Below are 19,671 nucleotides of genomic sequence, written 5' to 3'. Positions count from 1 at the left end.
CGAAGCGATTGATGTGAGACGAGAGAAGCTTTGTCGGACGATGAAATCAAGGAAAGCAGAGCAGAGCAGAAAGAAGAAAAGAATAGAGATGGGACGGCAGGAAGGAAGGCAAAGCAGAGGGCCAAGAGATTCAGCGCTCGATCCATCAGATCACGTCCAGCCGTCCACCTTCCCTCACCTGTCACCGCTGGGGGGGTACGGACAACTCGTGTTCACAGTGCCGCAGCAGGGCAGAAGCAGAGTGCACCACACTCTTCCCCCAGCTTGACCCTTCCTTCTCCTAAGAGGAGAGGAGAGGAGAGGAGAGGTCGGAGCTCAAGGACGGATGGGTCGACGCTGGGCCCCGCAAGGGGGGACAAGCCCACGAAACTGTAATAAATGCCCACATCACCCAGATCGTGTACCGCTTGTTTGGTTTCATTTCAAAAATACAACTACTGGATGGATGGTGCAGTTTTATTCAACCAAATAATTCCCTCCGGAAAAAACATGTCCTCATTCTTGGCTCGTTGCATTCGCACGTAGAAAGATATTCAAAAATATTTAGGAGTACTACGACTAGATGGTGGTGTTGTTAGGCAGATAATTTCCTCCAGAAAAAAGAATATGCCCTTGTTGGCTCGTTGCATTCGCATGTAAATGTAGCTTCGACTTGTTTGCCGTTCTGGTGCCTTGCAGCAAACTCCACTTCTACTGGCTAATGGAGACATTTGCACCAGTAGAAAAAGAAAGAGGTGTGGAATTTGTGAGCCGGAATCTTGGCACGTAAGGCACATTCACAGGAGAGTCACAGGGCCAGAGAATCCTAAGACATGGAGAACCGGGTTAACTAGAGACCCTCCCTAATCAGTAATATTGCTACTAGTACTATACTAATCATAGTTAGTGGGTGGAGTGGACTAATGGCCCGCGCCACCGCCAACCAATGGCCCATCTATAACTGCTCCACCGCTCGGCGGACCAACAAAACCGAGGGCGGCAACGCACTGGACGCTAGCTAGCTGCTAGTCCGTAGTCCCATCCTCCGCTCGCTCGCTCGCTCGCTCTGCTCTCCGCGCGGCGGGATGAAGCAGCCGGCGGCGAGCCCGGGGCGCGCGGAGAAGCCGCAGCTGCCGGCGCCGCCGGGGCTGGCGCGGCTGCTGCTCAGCAAGAGCCGGCGCGGGGCGCGGTCGCGCCGCGCGCCGGCCACGTCGCCCATGTTCGTGTCGCGGGGCCGGACCCGCGCGGCGGCGGCGGCGGCGGGGGCGGACGGGGAGCCGTCGTCGCCCAAGGTCACCTGCATTGGCCAGGTGCGGATGCGCAAGGGGAAGAAGGGCAGCAAGAAGGGGGCGCCTGCGGCGCCACCCCCGCCGCCGCCGGCCAAGGAGAAGGCCAGGGGCTACTGCCGGTGCCTCAAGAAGGCGTTCCTCTGCGGCGGGCTCTTCGACTTCGACCGGACGCGCCGGCGCAAGGGGCCGCCGCCGGAGGCGGAGCGCACCCGCCGGTCGCCCTGGGTGTTCAGCAGCAGGGACGTGGCCGTCGCCGCCGCGCCCAAGCCGCCGGATCCGGCCAGCGACCGCGCCGAGGAGGAGGGGGAGGAGGACGACAAGTCGGCGGGAGCCTTCGGCTCGGCGGAGAGATACGAGAAGGCGAGTGACCCGGGGACCGACAGCGGTGGCAAGGAGGAGGAGGAAGAGTGCGAGGAGGGGGAGGCTGCGGAGCTCGTGTCGTCGGCCACCACCACGCCGCCCAAAAACGCTCTGCTCCTCATGCGCTGCCGCTCCGCGCCGCAGAACCGCTCGTCCCCGCTCACCTCCAGGTTCGCCGCCGGCGCCGCGCCGTCGCCGGTCCAGGAAATGGCCGCCGATTTCGCGGCGGAGTCGATCGCCGCGACGCCACCTCGGGCGTCCCCCTCCCCGCGCAAGCCGGACATGGTGTCACCTTGGGCGTCCCCCTCTCCGCGCAAGCCGGACATGGTGTCCCCTTGGGCGTCTCCCTCCCCGCGGAAGCCGGACATGTTGCAGTCACCACGGGCGTCGCCATCTCCGCGCAAGCCGGACATGGTGGCGGTGGAAAGCAACGACGAGAAGCGGCAAGAAATGGCAGTATCCACGCAGGAAGACGAGGAGAAGCCGCACGAACAAGATCACGAAGCCGACGACGACGAGGAGGAGGAGGAAGACGAAGCGGAAGAGATGCGGTGCTCGTCGGCGCGGCCACTGGTGCTGCAGAGGTGCAAGTCGGAGCCGGCGACGACCGCTGCGGCGAAGATGTCTACCGGTGCCGGGGCCGAGGGGGCGCCGTCCGGCTGCTTCTGGGCCAACGGCGGGAGCAGCGGGCGGCGGAGGCACGCGCCGCAGATGTCGCCGGCGGCCGCCGCCGCTGCGGTGGCTTTGACCGGTCACTGAGCGAGTTGGCTGCTTCCCGTATACTAGTAGTAGTATTTTCCTTTTGTTGCTGTCGCTGTCGATTAAATCTAGCACGGTAAGTAAAGCTGTAATTCCCCATTCTCATTTCTCCGTCCGTCCATCCATCCATGCCTGTAAAAAGATTCACGTACCTAGCCACGCTGTAAATCTTCTCCTGCTGCCACTAGCACTGCTACCACTACTTGTTTATCTACCACTGTTACGCAAATTGTGTGGGTGTAGCCACGATGCGTCTGTTAAATCCAACCGTCTCTGGTGCCACTGTGGCAGCACCAGTACTATACCCAATAATCTGGCATAGTACATGTACTGGTATACTGTTAAGTACATGAATGAGCTTTGTCCTTGCAAATGTATTAAACACAACTCGCGCACCTGCTTCACTCGACTGTGCCTCCCAACTTTTTACCCCGCCCACTCCGGCAGCAGATGTACTACTGGTACTAGCTAGGAGTAACCGTGCCCATGTTTGGGCTGCAGAAATAACAGGTCCCCTGTGCGAAGGAGATTCCGGGCAGCGATCACTCTCGCGCCCCTGTTCGCAGCAGCCATCTCGTTTTCGCGAGAGCTACAGCGAGCTCCTCGTAGTTGCAGGGCCAAAGAATCCGTGACCGCGACGCCTCTGATCCAATCCAAGCCACGTTACGTTACACTAGTAGGAGTACATTACACGAGAAGCCTGTGCTCTGAACCAACCGCGGTAAGAAAAGAAAAGGATTAGAGGGATTGATGCGAGGTTTGACTTGGGAGCATGGCGTGAGAACCGACTAAACACTCATAGTGCAGCGGAGCGACCGACCGTGCGTCGTGCACACGTGCGTGGGAGGGCGCACTAGTTGACCTGCAGACACTGCAGATCAGCGGGTGTGTGTGTGTATGAGAGGGCATGTATAGTTTACCTTTTGTTTTAGATTATTCTGTATCGTACTGGTGTGCTCCAGTGTGGCGGCACGAGAGGCGGCAAGTCTCGTGGATGTCATCTCGAGATCTACAAGCGCTGTTCATCATGATCGGGTTTTCTTTGGAAACAGCGGCTTTGCCCCAAACCAACACCAACGGATGATGCTGGCTGGCTAGGAGTAGGCTCCTAACAATCAGCACAGAACCGTCCCATGGAGACCCGCAGCACAGCAGTAGATCAAGCGCAGTGATGCGCTTCCATGACTCGACTTGCCTTGGCCTCTTATCTCCACCCTGGATTATTTTTTTACCATGCACTCATGGCAATATCCACGGTGCATGTCCGTAACGACGTCTGTCGTTACAACGTTAATGGGGGTGATTATTGCCCATCAGCACCGATCTCCATACATCACAAGGCAAAGAGGGCACCCAAATTTTGGCAATGCATGTACCGCCCATCATGATGGTCCGATGACAGGAGCGCAACAAGACCGATTTACAACTTACCTCATGTGATGAGTCGACGCAAGTATATGCACAAAACCACAATGTAGTACTGCAAAATTTGGGAGCAAAACTCTCTAGGATATCACGACAGGCAGGTTTCCATTTTTGACAAAGCAAACTGGTTAATGCACAGGCCTGCTCCTGTGACACCAGTACTGAGATGGAAATGAGCTTGCTTGCCATTAGAGGCCATGGTTGCCCGTTGGCATGAGATAATCAACCCGCTCAAGCCTGCATGCAACAACTGAGGTTATGCCGGCATGAGAACTCCGAAGAAAATGCAACACCTGGCAGGCACTTCTCATGCTTGGCAAAGCACAGATAAATCAACAGCAGCAAGTAACACTGAAGGGCTCGGTTTATTGACCGCCACTTCAGAAATAATAATTTATTCTCCATAGAACATCAAGGTAACGAACATCTAAATTAGCGCCTCAAACCCTAAATACAATGATGGTACACACAAACATCCACATGTATAGACTTGCATCCAGGGTGGCCTCCCTATTCCCTTATGTCCAGTAAAGGTCAAAAAATGTACAAACTGCTCCAGTAGCAACATTATCCTTGATCCCCAGTCAGAAAACTTTTCTATACCAACCTAGCAGGAATAGAAATACATAAGTGATCTCTAATAATTACATGAACAGGTAAATAAATATATGGATGAACTCGTGTTAAATAATTTAGTTGAAAAAACTCCATGTCATGGTAAATAATTTAGTTTAAGAAACTTCATGAATTCCTCTGCTATTTTACCCTATGGCTTCACCAGTAGGCCCTCAACAATATTAGCATAACAAAGAAGAGAGATTCTTGTTATATAGAATGTTCAAATCATACTACTGCTTAGATGTGATCAGATTAATTACTACTGCTTATTTGAGATTTGAATTACTGCCCATAAATTATACAGCTTAGATGGTGATGAAGCATCTGTGACAAAACCGTATACAGTTTGCCACTCGGTCAAATATTAGCTTCGTTAGACAATCCAAAATTTAAAAAAACACTGGCTATGTCTTCCGCTAGCCAATCTACCAGTTAAATTTTAAAAAAGGAAGGGAATAAAACCTAACAGGCTAACTAATGGAAGTTCAGAAGCAAACCGAAGCATAAAGAATCTTTAGAAGAGCATATTTATCCGCTTCATTTTGCACAACTAAAAAGAATTGGCAGCAGACTTTTGTTCTACTTATCGTGCTTTACTTTGGAACTAACAAGAATTGGCAGCAGACTTTGGTTCTACTTATCATGCTTTACTTTGGAACTTCTGCTTTCTATTTGGACTTAGTTGCATGCCATTCTTAAGTCAGAGATGCAGAAATATCCTCCATGCCATGTTTTTTTTCTTCTAAAAACATGCCTAGTTACAAAGTAACCACTTGAATCCCACAAAAACAAAGTGCAAGGACTGCCTGTCGAAAGAAATTGGACACTGCAGACATAGATGATTGATTCGTTAAGCTCACCATCAGAGTCCTCTGTGCAGATCCCCATGGAACACTTGGAAGTTTGTCGACCAGGTGAGGCAAGACAGCATCTATGTTTGTGTTTCTCTTTACATCAACCAGAAGAACCTGATAACCTCGGTAAAAATCAGGATTTCTGGAAGGCGGCCTTGCCAAATCAATGCAAACTCAGCTATCCCATTTAAATGTCCAATCTACTCAGAGTCAGAATCTATTGATAAACAAAGTCGAGGCCGGACCGACCGAGACCGAGGCTGGCGAGGATGAGAAAATATATGGTCAATCCTTCTTGGGTTTAAATTAGCTCCATCATCTCTGTCATTGTTTGTGCTTGGAAGCACAGAAGCTGCAAAATTAGGGGAAAATAATTATGCTAGTACCACAAGGGAATTTAAACAATTGAATTCATCTGCTGATAAATACAAGATGATACAGGTGGGTATACAGAGCAACAAATATTAGCAGACAAAAGGTCGGAAGATTAAAAATCTCACATCCAGTTCAATTCATGATACAAAAGGTTTAAATGGACTGTAACTTGTCTCTTTACAACTCTGATCAACATCCAACTGATATTTTCCTATCAGATGAACATACACTGCAGATCACTGTTTCCTACTAAGCATCTGCCGAGTTTTTTTTTGGGGGGGGGGGGGGGGGGGGGGGGGGGGTGGGTGGGTTAGGATAACATAACTTCAAAACTAGGAGAAATTTGGGGGAAGGATGGCAACTTTCAACTTACAGTTAACCATAACTAGACTAGTAGAAACATAAACCCTTTCTTAAGAAAGTAGGATTACTTTATTTTCACTTTGGGAAGAACTTTTGGCAAATCTTAAGGACAAACAAGAAAGTGGGACAAAAGGACAGCTGTTTCTAAGGTATGGTTTACTTGAAAGGTCAGCTTATTTGCAGTTCAACTAAAAAAGCTATATGCTCTTCAACTGCTGAAATGGAGGATACAAGAAAGGAAAACTGGATGCATAAAAGGGAGACAAACCGGCGTCAATTAATGGTTCCACTCCTGTCTCATTTGACCGTATTTGTTCTTGCAAATTTAAACCATTAGCAGTTGCAGGCTCTTCATTACCACCTCCACCAGCTGCGAGCGTAAGAGAGATCCAATCATCAGACTGAACCCCATTTGATGCATTTACACGCTCACTTGGTTCTTCCTGAAGGGGAGCAGAAGAAGGCTGACTTGGAAGAAAAAGTTGCAAAGAAGGATCGTCACCACCGAAAGCCAATGGGTTATCAACCAAACTTCCATGCATTTCATTATTACTGCGGTAAACTGGAAGATCATGAGCTACAGAAGCCTCCTCAATGCCAACATTACAATCAAGGGAATAGTCGTTTGGTGTAATGCTAAAGGAATTGTGCGAACCAACATAAGTATCGGCGGTGCCATCCCCGAAAAACTGGTAGCCTTGCTCCGGTTGGGAATAGGGCATTTGCCAATTAGTCATCTCAAAATCATCAGCATTGTTGCTTAATAAACCAAGGCCACTAGTACCAACGCCAGCATCTTCCTGGTATCTTCCAGTAAATCCAGCACCACTAGTGGCAAAAGGAAAACCACTGTCATTCGCAGTAGTATTGTCGTAGACAGTTGGTGGGCAAACAATTGTATCATTCTCTTCATCAGAATCACTAAGAACAATGACATCTCCAGCACTAAGTTGTTGTGATGTATCCTCGGTATTATATGTTTGGCGAAAATTGAGAGGAAAACTTTCAAACTCATGGCCATTGTTCAATGATAAATCAATATGCATACTGCCCTCTTGGTTAACACTTGTGTCTTCCCCATCTCTATAACTCCCAGTAGGACTACTGCTCATAGGGAAAGTGTTTGGAGTACGGAAAGTAATATTGTTCTGGGTGATATTTCCTACCACAGAAGGCTTCTTGTCATCTGCTTTGTTACTAACTTCCCAAATTCCATTTTTTCTCTTGATTCCAATTTTTAAACTCTTATGGCCATCAGAAGTACCTTCTATCTTGAGTTCATTAAAATTCTCAACACCAGGTTTGTTATCTTCCTTCGAGATACAGAGCGTGCCATCAGGCATATGCCACTGAGATAATTCCCTAGTTGGTACATCACCTTTTACACGCCAAGATCCATCTGGCTTAATATCAATCTCATTGACATCTTCACTACAATCACGCAACTGCATCATAAAGAAAAATGAATAAACAAAAGCAATAAAATCCAACAACAAGAAAAATCCAAAGGTATGATGAAGACCTACCAGAGAAGTAATCCGATTGAAGTAAGGATCAATCATCAAATTCTCAAGAGAGTAGTTCTTTAAACATATTGGACACTGCCACTGCAGAAATGCAAGAAGAGAGCAATCAGAGAGACCTATACAAGACATACCAAACAAATTTTATGCCACAATATAGGCTGCCACCTTGCAGAAAATCACTAAACATGGACGGACAGCATTCTATATTTACTTGACTTCCTGGATGCACACACACAAGTGTTGATGTACACTTATAAGCGCAAAGTCTAACCTTGCGTGACCGCTGATTCAGTTCCACGAAGGTGTCGAGATCAAAACAACCCATGTGAATGCAAGGCTTGAACCTTCCAGCAGTCTTCATTCTGGATCCACTATTCTGAAAATATATATTAGAATTGTTAGATTGGTTTCAGATCTTGCATACGATACAAGAAATATTTTGTTGTCCAAGATTGGCAAGAAAAAGCATTGGAAGTGGGCAAAGGGCATGGCCATATGGGCATGCCAAAAACTGGAAACACCAAGACAAAGGACGAATTTTAGCACATGGCAAAACAACAGGTAGGGTGATTTGGGTACAAACCAAATATACCCTTAGCTTATAAAGGTAGACATAACATACATTGACAAAGAAAACACATAACAAAAAAAAAATTTTGCTTCTGAAAGATGCAATATTAGTACCCATATCTATATGCCTAAAACTACTCTGCTAAGGCCTTGTACAATGCAAGGTGCTTAAGGGAGGTGCTTAGAAAAATAAACCAGTTTTTCTTAAGCACCGGTGCTAGTTTGTAGAGGATAGACGCTTAGTTAGGCCCCCCTCCTATAGAGATAAGTACTGGTGCTTGAGAAAAAGTTGGTTTATTTTACTAAGCACCTTGGATTGTACTTTGTACAAGGCCTAACTGAGCAAGGAATATTAGCAAAATGACAGCGTGTAATTACTAACCACGAGGCATTACAGGACTGACAAGTATATGCTGAGTCAGCAAAAGAATAACAATAACAGTTAGACGCATGAAAACTCACAGGGCAACGAAGATTGACTGTAACAGATTCAGTAACCACTTCCAAATCACTGTCACTATCAGCATTCTCCGCAGTATCTCCACCTCCGAGACAGCGCCGAACACGAGTAAGAGCATCCTCAAAAGACTCACCTTCAGCTTCCTTTGGAACTAAATTTAAAACCTGGATACCAATTATTGTGTTAACAGAAAGGTAATGCAACAAGAAATTATGTAATGTCAGAATGCAAATCAAGTTGTCTCAAGTGGGAAGGTAATGAAACAACTCATTCAAATAAAAACGTGGAGCACTACAAGATGCTAAAACCAAAAGAAAAATTGTTCAAGAAACACCAGAAATATTTAGTTTGGTAGAGTTTTTTCACTGGACAAAATAACAATTTGCAAAAGTAATCCAATTTTTTCAGTGGCAGATGTTGGCAGCAATTAGGGGTCAAATCTGTTCCAGGTGGAGGATACAATGGCAGATGTTCGCAGTTTCTGTAACAGGGTCCATCCCATCCTATTTTCCGAAGTTTGATCACCAACACATTTAAAACTATCAAAATGGGTCAATGTCCAAATTTAGAATAATTCTTAACAGTTACTGTTAAACTTATATTTGCTGGTAACGTGAAGTAGCAAAAAACTAACAGTAATGGTCACAAGTCATTTCAAAACAAGAACTGTCAAAGTAGCATCTAGAAGATTTTGAAAGTACAAATCGTCAAACGAAAAACAAAAATGTGGGAGTAGTTCAGGCTTGTGATGAATTACAGAACTTCATGTTTCCTTCTTGTGAGAAAGTTCAAATTATGTGTCGTTCTCGATCATTGATGAACATTCCAGCCAGACACATATACAGAGGAATGGTGGGCAATAACAATCAGTTGGTGCGCACATGTCCCTCTTCAGGATATATTGATAAAGGGGCACAAAGTGTTCCGTACCATCGCAAAGACAACTCGAGTTGGAAAACAACATCGATGTGTCACTGACATGTGGCTCCATGGCTCACTAGTCTGCCTCACATGTGATGGCATTTTCAATTTGTACATCTTTGCGATGATACCGAGCTAAGTTCCTCCTTAAAAGGGGGCTATAGTCCAGTCAAATGAACAAAGGCAACTGAGATAAGTGAACAGGAAAAGGAAACACGTACTACCAATCATTTCAACTAAATTGATAAGTGAAGTCAAAACCTGAGGAACACTCCTCCTCTTAGCAACTCGGACTCCAAAGCAAAATGTTCGATTATCAACCCTTCGTAAGCAGATCTTGTTAGTTCCTTCTCTACTGCATGTGGTTATCTGCAAAATACAAGGATGGCAAATTCAAGCCATGACAAAAAGAACTTGGGCAAAGAATTAAAGTAAAAATGTAGCAAACAGTATTAATGTAATGATTAAATGCAGAATGTTTCTTCATACACAAAAGGTTCTCTATCCGTCACCAAAATATACCACACTGATTGGTCCCAACATGAAAATGGATGTGGTATGCTGCCAGTTTTGTACCTAGACTATCCAACTCCAGTTGTTGATTCATGAAATCCGACAGCGGCTGTAGCAAGATAGGTCTACCTGACCAATATCACCAAGCTAATTAAGTCTTTCGCGAAAGTGATGCCTTACTGTGCCAGGGCCATGTAGTTAAATTCTTGTGTGGGACATAATATTATTAATTAGTGTATAGACAGTTGTTCGTCTTACAGTTCACCATTTACCTCATATATGTATGTAAATTCACTTGTAGTACTTTCTGTGACGCTGGATCAAAAACTATTTGCACTTATAAACAAAGCTATTTTGGATGTTCAAGGAAGGTCAAAGTTGCAAGCCTACTCATCGTAAACATGACATGACGGAACATAACCTAAAACTAATGTTGGTCCATGGATGATATGACCCTCAACACAGCTTATAAAATCATAAGACCATGCCCTACTCATGTTGGCCAATGTGGCACAATTGCACAAGTGAAGTTGTGTTGGCAGTTTGCAGTCAACTGTGCTAGGATATAATGCTTGCTGGATCCGAACATAGAACCTGTAGTGTTCCAGGTTTAATTCATTTAGTACAAGTAAGTCCAAAAGTGTAAGCTGCATGCTATGGACATGCTGGACCATTCATGGGGTATGCCCACTGGTTGCAGCATCAACCTTCATAGCACAGAGTTACTCCCGAGGGCCGGTTACAGACATTTAGGATCATCCCCTGAGAGAGAGGGGGGGGTCATGTGCACAGCCTGACCAAGTGTTGCTGCAAGTAGAATTGTGGTCACAGACTCACAGGCATACATAAGCTTGCTGGTCCAAATGTAACACTTTTTCGTTAACCCTTTTATTCAAGACAAGGATGAAAGTGTAAGTAGAGGAACAGAATAAGAATGAACTCACCAATGGCCCATCATCCCGTCCATTTATGCCTAGCAACTGAGAACCAGGTCTGGTCACTACTCGTACAGCAAAACCTGAATGAATGGAGAAGATAAACGACATTCACATTGTTAACCCTTAATTCCGAAATGATCAATGTAAAACACAACCTACAAGGCTATACAACTCAGATTTAGCACATATGTTAGAGCAGTGTCTGGGATATAAGCAAACTGAACTGATATGCATTTCAAAAATATTCCTCAAGCCTAGTTATAAATTGCCAACAATACCATTCACTTCCAATTCTGCATATTGGGGCCACTGCATCCTGAACTGAACTTTATCATTCATAAGAATGCACCAAACCTGTGCATAAAACATCCTCTGGTTAATAAGACAGTACTGCAGACCAACATATATAGTCTGATATCAGAATATATCTGCAAACTTAAAACTTCTAAGAGAATCACTCCTCTACATATACAAGAGACTAGCATAGCATCTATATATGGTAAACATGAAACTATCCAATAACGCAAAAAAAAGGCAAGTGAACCATATAGATTACTGATACCCCCGCCGCTTTTTCTACATAAAGAACATAACTTATCCTTTATCCTCAGATGTTTGCCTTCATGATTCAATAACAAAATGCATGGGATAATATAATATTCCTGTAAGTCTAAATTCAATGATAGAATCCAGATGCCTTAAAACCTAGACATATACTCATTTCTTCCGGATTAGTCGGATGTAACATAGCAGTATCTTAAAACGAGGAAGACTTTCAGAATTCAGGTACGTAAAGGTATAGCGGTACCATGTCGTATTAATTTCCTTTGCCCAAAGCATGGCACATTACAAACTGAGAACTATGGTGTGTCTACTGTAGCTTCAAGTGTACTGTTCACTGTAGTTGCTGTCGGTTCAACCCGGCAGTTTGACCCATGGGCACCCAACCCAAATGGATAGGGTATGGGTCGCCGTCTTCGTCCATGGGTCTTACCCACGGGTAACCCGATTAGTCGTGAGTAGGGTATGGGCATAGGTTTGTGCCCTGTGGGTTACCTGATGGGTCGCCCTTAGTATATTAATAATTAAATACATCTGCACAGGCTGCTGTCTATAATTGTCTAACAAATATGACATCTATCTCGATTTGTCTAACAAAATAGGCAGAATGCCGTGATATCATCATGCCTTCTAAGCATCCAAGGTCCACCATCCCTAGTTCCCTACCACGTTGCATCCCACGTCATGTGGCCATGACAGATTGGCAGCAGCCCATAGCCCATTCAAACTTTCTCAACGACCAAATTTGTGATTACAAAATTGTGAAAGACCGTGAGACATGCAGCAGGCCATGGGCCAGCCAGCCCATGTTAATTGCTGCTACCTACAGCCGCAGCAAACAGCGCGTACACGGTAGTTTTAGTACCACCTCGTAAACTCAGTGGGACTCAAGCAGGAGCACCGCTATAATAGGAGGCTTAGGGGAGGCTGAAGTTCCAGCCAGTGGTCGGCCCTTCGACTGCATGTTGGTGCAGCTCAGACCCAATGGGTGCCCGATCGGGTCAGGTTACCCGATGGGTTTTGGCATGGGTCTGGAATCAAACCCATGGGTAGGGTTGTGGGTGGATGATCGACCCGATTAGTATTCGGGTATGGGTCTGGTAGAGGTTGACCCGACCAAACCCGACCAGATTGCCAGGTTGACTGTCGGTTGCTAAATATTAGATTGATTTTCTTAGTTTCCATCCGGTTGAGTTTGTGTAGTTTAACCCAAGTGGTCCATGTATGCTTGTGTATATATCTATGTAAAAAGCAAAGGAAGAAAGTGAATGAATCCAGAAAATTAAGGAAACTCTTTGGTGTGGATGCTCATCCTCAGCGAGTTGTAACAGCACTCAAATATATGTCCTATACAACACCTACTAGCATTTTACATTCTTAATCAAGCAAAACATGAATTAAGCAGTGTCACTGAAGTACTGCTATGACATTTGTCTTCACCAACTATTCTAGATCTATTCCAACCGCAATATGTGCATACCTTCAGGTACGAGATTCTACATCAAGTTGTCACTGTCCAATTTCTCTACACAGGTGTTTACCAAGTTGTAAACTACACTCGCGGTAATGAGGGCGATTTCACTCAGAACTCAGGAATGCAAAAATTAGCTTTTCAGGAGAGCATACCTGGAGATCATATTCTGATCTCTGCACTGTTTCCCTATCCGCTCGAGAAAGTTGGAAGGTTTTCTCCACGGTTTGAAGTACACTTGTTCTACAGATAAGTGGCAATGTGAGGATGCAATAAGGACAAGTTTATATCACAAGTAACACAAAAATCTTAAACCAGACAATGAAGCACATCACTATGCAGTAGGGGTGCAAGTGGCATCCCGCTTCATCCCGCAAAACTCATCAATAAGCTCATAATTTGCTCATTACTTGTCTAAAATTAACACTATGTCTGAACTATGGTATTGTTCGTTAGCCCGCCCCGCTTGCATCCCTACTTTGCAGTAATCGATCACCCTACAATAAAGGTGTACCTATATATTACCCTTAGTAATATACGGCAGATTAACATTGCAAGAGAAATTAACATTTAAGAAGCATTGTACAACATACAAGGCCCCGTTCGGAACATGGGAAAACAGTAGAGACACTATTCACACGAGGATTATACAAGGCAAGTCTTGCCCCTGCACAGTGCAATGCAGGGAGGCTGTGTCGAACCCAGGACCTCTTGGCACAGGTGGGGAGTACTTCACCACTGCGCCAGGCCTGTCATTCAACTGGAGCAACCCACTAATATATATGATTGTGTTGGATGAACCAGCACTTATTAATTGGAAGAAATGAACTGTGTTTACTTGTCTATAATAATAGCATAACGGGCATCCCTGGGAAAATAAACAAAGCAATACAATCTACCATGCATTTCGTCCTAAAAGTAGAATCAAATATGGTGAGAATGTGCTCTTTCCCAGCAAAGCATGGACAAGGCAGAAACAGTCGAATTGGCATCCTAGTATTGGGGGGAGGGGGGGCACGGCGATACACCGGGATGCACATATCCCACAGTAGCCCACCTTTTCCGAATTAAAAAAAATAGGGATAAGATGGGGATACGCTGTGGACGCGGTGGGACTTTGGACCACAGTAACGACACGATAGAAACTCTATTGTTGCCAGGTACGCACACACAAGCACCAGAAAAGGGACGAGCTGATCCAGCATCCAGCTGACCACACCGCCGCTGCCTGGACTCGACGCTGCTGCAACCGCCACCGCCTTGACACGACCGCAGCCATTTCCCCCAAGCACAGCAGCACTCCTCTCAACGGCAACCACGCTCGAGCAGGTAACCTCGACCTCTTTATCTCTTTGTGACTCGATTTTTTGCTGTCGAGCTGCTGCTGCTTGCTTCCCGTGCTGTTCTTGTGCTACATGCTTCTTGCTTCCCCATGCTGCCATCCCCCAAAGCCCAGCCGCTCTCCTCTTTCCTGCTGTTCTTGGCTTCGTGCTGTTGCTGAGTGTTGATTGTTGTTGCTGCTTGCTGTTAGGTAGCATGGCATCTGGGAGCGCCACCGCCTGTAACATACCATACGTGGGTGAGAGTGAAAGGCAGCCTGGTTTTGTAGATCTGAAATATCCTCTGTGGGCTTATGTTCAGAAAGTTGCACCTGCATCCTCTTCAGTCTCTAATACTAGCTTTTGATGTATTTTGCAAGTTGCAATCGCAATGACACGGGTCTGGAGGAACAATTAATTTAATTCAATCACTGAACACTTGAAAAGGGAGACAACAAATGGGGCAGTATTCTGATGTCATCTCAGTTTCTCACTATTTTTTTGTTTTAACTCTATTATATGGTATATTTAAAAAAAATATGCTTGTCGTATCCCCGATTGGCTGTTTTTGGAAAATGCCGTATCCCATGTCCCCGTATGCATATTGCCATGTCCATGTCTCCGTATCCGTGCTTTTTAGCTCTTTCCAATTGTTTTCTTCTTTCAGAAAGAGGGAAGGGAAACATCATGTATAATGGTATACATGCTGGCGACTAGTAACAAGATTTCATCTTATACTCACCCATCATTTGCAACACCAGATGACATGAATTTGAGAGGTGGTAATGGATTTCCTGTAGTGACCCAAAACCTGCAAATTTAGAAGTCTGAAACTTCAGCAAGTGAAAATTCCACTTTCCAGACCACACAAAAAAAGCAGGGGAAGTGCATCAACCTAAAACACAACACAACAAAACAAGTACTTCAGCTTAAATAATGCTTTCTACTGGACATAAACAGTGCATGATATGGAGGTCAACTTCTATAATGCTATTCAGAGTTTCCAACTTCGGATGCCCTAATTACATTTACAAAGTTCGACACTCCTTCAAGGGACAACTCGTTCGAGATTCTGATTTATTTATTTAAATAAAGCACAACGTGAACTTAGCCAATTAACACTAATGGGAACATTCTAGGAACCCCTGACTTGAACAGAGGGCATAGCAGTTCAAATAATAAATGAACAGATATAGAAGGCTTGATGCATGGATAACTTCATTCCCAAAAGTACTCCATTCTCCAGAGGAATGAAATGGTAGGTTCAATAGTATTCGTATCAGAACACTAACAGTTGATCAGACACAAAAGAAGAAAGTACAACAAGAAATAAAACACCCTGTACATTAAAGCCCAGCAGCAATAAGTTGGTGTTTAGTAAGCACAGCATGAACTTAGCCAATCAACACTTATGGAAACATTCTAGGAACCCCTAACTTAACCAGTTATAGAATGGGCATAGCAGTTCAAATAATAAATGAAAAGATATAGAAGGCCTGATGCATGAATAACTTCATTCCCAAAAGTACTCCATTCTCCAGAGGAATGAAATGGCAGGTTCAATGGCATTTGTATCAGGACACTAACTTATGGTTGATCAGACACAAAAAAAGAAAGTGATCAGATTTATTTACCACAACAGGCATTCCAATTTAATAAATTAAATTGTATGGAAGGTACTATCTGGAGCGAGTTAATCGCTTTCAAAGTTCCAATTAGAATTCATTGTTAAATTCTACTCCCTCTGTTTCTAAATATAAGACTTTTTAGAGATTACAATACGAACTACCTACGGATGTATATAGACATATTTTACAGTGTAGATTAACTCATTGTGCTCCGTATGTAGTCTGTTTGAAATCTCTAAAAAGGCTTATATTTAGAAACGGAGGGAGTAGTGACTAACATAATGATTAAGAAACATAAATGCACTATAAAATAAAAGTGTATATCAGATAAAAAAATGAGCTAAAAGAGACAAAGAGCAAGCAGGAGAAGCAAGACATACGGGTCTGCCCGACTTAGTCGGCATAATTCACAGTAGAAATGGGGTGGAACTTCAGGGCCAACACCCTCAGTTGGCTTATCTGGAACGAGCACACAACTCATATGTTGCCACACGTGGCATCGATCATCCTCACACTGCAGAAAAGGCACAGTAAAATTCTCAAAAAGGGAGGGCAGCACAAAAAACTGAACTAACTTGTGAAACTATAAGAACTTTGCTTCATGTCACAGTCGTCTTTTCAAGGGAAAAAAAAGAGAGGAAAACAACTACAATACCTGGATCATATTATCATTTAGCAACTTGCTATCACAAATGCAGCGGACCTTAGTCACCGGCTGTGGCTGGAAGGAGTCGTTGACTTCATCTTTAGGCCGGAACAAATCTGATCCAGTGTGCGACCTGGTGGCTAGATCGGGAGCAGATTGGATTTGCATTTTCCTGCTAATGAAAGCATAAATACCTCAAAAAGAAGCACCAATAATTTTATCTCAAATATCTGCACTGCTCTGTTACAGAGATAATTTGATAAAACAATATAATTGAACCTGTATATATCATCAACAATTTTTGCCACTGCCTCCTTTGTGAAAGAATTTTTTCTTCCCCACCCATGATGCCTTTGACCTGCAACAGGATAACAGAACAAAAACTTAGCAGGTAGTTCAGGAAAGTATAAATCATTACAACATTCGAGATGAAGAAATGTATGACATTGAGACAAAGATAACATCAAATAGTTAACTAGCCAGTCTACTGATCGAAAAAACAGAATTGGTTAATCAAATACCAAAATGGAAACTAAGAAAGGGGGCTTAAGATGGAAACAGCAGTGTGCAAAAAGAAACTTTGGCTTTAGCATAATATAAAATGTAAGGCTATCCCGTGAAAATGTAAAATGCAATCAATCAAGATACAGAGAAGGGAAATACAAACAACAGACATGCATACCTTGCTCATCTGATAACAGTGCCAATACCCTGTCAATAAGATCCTGTGACCAGATGAGGAAACTGAATTAGATAATGAAAATATAAAATTGATAGCATTATTCAAAGGACATATTCTGCAGAGTATGGATTCTGTACTTATGAGAGGTTTAAAAAATTGAATCAACTGCTTTTAATTTGGAATTCTCAGGCATGCGTGTGATACCATTTGTGTACTACATATACAATGTATGAAGGGTGATGTAGAAACTATATGTGTATATTTTTCAGGAACGTAAATGGACATATTTTCGCATAAAATTGTGTGCATCAAATATTTCAGCATATACATTTGTTTGTCTTTTGGATCTTTTTAATGTCTACAATTATCGTTTTGCTCACGAGGACATGCTCCCAGTCTCAAGTGCCCTTAGGAATTACAAGAATATGTATTATGAAGTATAATGAACACCCAGCAAAGGAAGTTACACCATGTGGTCACCATATAGTTGAAAACAAACTTCACAGAGATGGCAAAACAAAGTGCAGGAAATAATTAAGAGAGCAACAACATTTGCCAACCTGCTTCTTTCCTTGCTTTGGTAGGCCTAACTGGTGCAAGATATCTTTGAGTTCCTTTATTCGAAAGTATGCCAGTTTATCCTGCGATGGACAATGGAAAAGGTCAAAGCTAAAGTGGCACAAGCAACTCATTTTTGGCAACTCATTTTTGGCAAGACATGCATACCAATCTTGGGGGGCATCTCCGTACGAGTAATGCTACATCTACAAAAGGTTACTTAAAATTTTTACAGGCAAGCTGACATGGAGGATTATGATAATAGGGGGATGAAGGGGCCCATGTAGATTCTTTGTAGGCCTAGCATGTTTCAGTACTTAACAGAGAGATGATTGTGTGTGGATTTGAGCATAGTACAGCTAATCTCGCTCAAGTAATTGTCATGGATCCAAACTAAGATATCAACCCACTAGTACAACTAATCCTACTTATGCAATTGTCATGGAATACATTAATCCAAACTAGCAAACTATTTTCTCATGTCAACTTTAAGACTAGGCCAACACAAAGGACTCCTGAAAACTCACTCCTATATGATTGTGGACACTGGACCAACCCATGTGTGACGAGTCAAGCGAGTACAAACAAGTAAAAGCACACGCTAAAGGCTCTGCTGAATCCATCGGTAGATACTTCCCTTTATACCGCAGGCACTTTATTAATGCAGAGAGAAAAATGCAGAACCACTCGACCTCTGCAACATCAAGACACACACGGAGCCAAATTATTACAGAAACATGCCATATGAAGCATTGGCGCGCAGCAGCAATCTTCAACTTGACCCCCCTCCTGCGACAACACCCAGCCAGAGCATCGGCAGGCAGCAGCGACCTTCAACTTCAACCCCCACCCACCTGTGACAACCCCAGACAGCAGGAATGGGCGCCCGCCACTCGATGCTACTGACGCCAACTAATCCACTGCCTCATTAACACCAAAACTAGACTCCGAAGTACCGGCAGTTCCACATCCATCGCTACCACCAGCAGTAAACGCAGTCAAAGCGATTGAGGAGGAGGGGGCACGGGCTCGAATTCCCCCACCCGCGTCGAATTCCTGGAGAAATCGGGGGAGATCGGGGCGAATTGGCAGCGGGGCGGGCTGGGCGGGTGTGCGCCTACCTTGCAGGAGGAAGCCAGGTCCGCCATGGCCGCCGCCGAGTGTACACGCGCCCCGTGGCACGTGGCGCCTGCCTACTCACGCGCTCCGAGTCGCCCACGCGGGCGCAACGACCATGGGCGGGGGGCGCGGCCGCCGATCGGGGGCGCGGCTGCGGCGCCGCCCAGGGGGAGCCGGCGCCGACGGCGGCGAGATCCGGCGGGGCCGGGTCGCGGGGAGGGGAGGGGATGGAATGGCGCGAGCACACCGCCAACACTTTCCTCGTCTCTTCTCTTCCCTTCTCTCTCTCTCCCCCACACCTCTGCTTCTTCGCCCCTCTCTCTCCTCTGGCCTCGTTTTGTACCGACGTGGTGCTGGTTTTTCTCTCTCTCTTTCTCTCTCCTCCCCTGGGGGGCTGCGCCGCGTGCGTGTGGGCTAGCCCGTCGACGAGGCCGCTGGTTTTCTCTCTCCTACTCGGCCACCGCGGCGGACGTATCGGCCGCTATCAAATCCGGTTTACTCCAACGGCCGTACGGGTCCGCTCCGCGGCGCGGGCGGGTGCGGGGGGTTGGTCGTCGTCGTCCGCCTCGCCAGCCCCACCCTCCTCACCCCGTCCGCGTTTCGCTGCTACGTTCACACAGGCATGGTACCCACTTGACTCGCGGACTCACCCATGTCCTTTCTAATGAATTGCTGGGCGCGTTCTGGACCTAGTGGCAGTATTGTACTACTTGAGCCTTATAACTAAAAAATTCTAG

At 45.2% G+C, this 19,671-nt stretch overlaps 2 protein-coding genes across 7 annotated transcripts; one reads left to right on the top strand and one right to left on the bottom strand.

The window, feature by feature from the left end:
- The first annotated feature begins 806 nt into the window (after positions 1-806).
- On the top strand, positions 807-2,586 carry LOC125546088 (uncharacterized). Of its 2 annotated transcripts, XM_087546801.1 has the most exons (2): positions 807-1,878; positions 1,921-2,586. In XM_087546801.1, exons 1-2 carry the CDS (start codon positions 1,065-1,067, stop codon positions 2,385-2,387), a joined length of 1,281 nt encoding a protein of 426 aa, XP_087402927.1. In that variant the 5' UTR covers positions 807-1,064; the 3' UTR covers positions 2,388-2,586. The 2 variants fall into 2 exon arrangements, with proteins under 2 accessions (XP_087402927.1, XP_048566190.2); XM_048710233.2 differs by having other exon boundaries at positions 851-2,586.
- A 1,276-nt stretch (positions 2,587-3,862) lies between these two features.
- LOC125546066 (E3 SUMO-protein ligase SIZ1) lies at positions 3,863-19,337 on the bottom strand. 5 transcript variants are annotated; one of them, XM_048710214.2, is made up of 17 exons: positions 18,937-19,332; positions 17,818-17,898; positions 17,258-17,300; positions 16,855-16,933; positions 16,585-16,750; positions 16,310-16,443; positions 15,044-15,112; positions 13,138-13,225; positions 11,229-11,304; positions 10,957-11,030; positions 9,761-9,868; positions 8,581-8,742; positions 7,820-7,924; positions 7,549-7,629; positions 6,291-7,467; positions 5,291-5,636; positions 3,863-4,049 (listed from the first exon to the last, which is right to left on the bottom strand). In XM_048710214.2, the coding sequence occupies exons 1-16, from the start codon at positions 18,961-18,963 to the stop codon at positions 5,485-5,487; spliced, it is 2,622 nt and encodes an 873-aa protein (XP_048566171.1). In that variant the 5' UTR covers positions 18,964-19,332; the 3' UTR covers positions 3,863-4,049; positions 5,291-5,484. The 5 variants fall into 5 exon arrangements, with proteins under 5 accessions (XP_048566171.1, XP_048566157.1, XP_048566179.1 ...); XM_048710200.2 differs by lacking the exon at positions 3,863-4,049 and adding an exon at positions 4,159-4,419 and having other exon boundaries at positions 18,937-19,331; XM_048710222.2 differs by lacking the exon at positions 3,863-4,049 and adding an exon at positions 4,159-4,419 and having other exon boundaries at positions 16,585-16,747; positions 18,937-19,331.
- Positions 19,338-19,671: the final 334 nt, after the last annotated feature.

Source organism: Triticum urartu, chromosome 1A (genome assembly GCF_056163025.1).
Source record: "Triticum urartu cultivar PI428250 chromosome 1A, HENAU_Tu73, whole genome shotgun sequence".
In the NCBI taxonomy this organism is placed as follows: Eukaryota; Viridiplantae; Streptophyta; class Magnoliopsida; order Poales; family Poaceae; genus Triticum; species Triticum urartu.
This window is presented reverse-complemented; position numbering and strand designations above follow the sequence as displayed.

What these genes read in the sequence shown, in the direction of transcription:
- LOC125546088 (XM_048710233.2), top strand. Translation starts at nt 1,065, where the DNA reads ATGAAGCAGCCGGCGGCGAGCCCGGGGCGCGCGGAGAAGCCGCAGCTG.
- LOC125546066 (XM_048710214.2), bottom strand. Translation starts at nt 18,963, where the DNA reads ATGGCGGACCTGGCTTCCTCCTGCAAG. An exon ending in ACCTGGCTTCCTCCTGCAAG is followed by an intron (nt 17,899 to 18,936) that starts GTAGGCGCACAC and finishes TGTCCATCGCAG; the next exon opens with GATAAACTGGCATACTTTCG. An exon ending in TAAATGATAATATGATCCAG is followed by an intron (nt 16,444 to 16,584) that starts GTATTGTAGTTG and finishes CCTTTTCTGCAG; the next exon opens with TGTGAGGATGATCGATGCCA.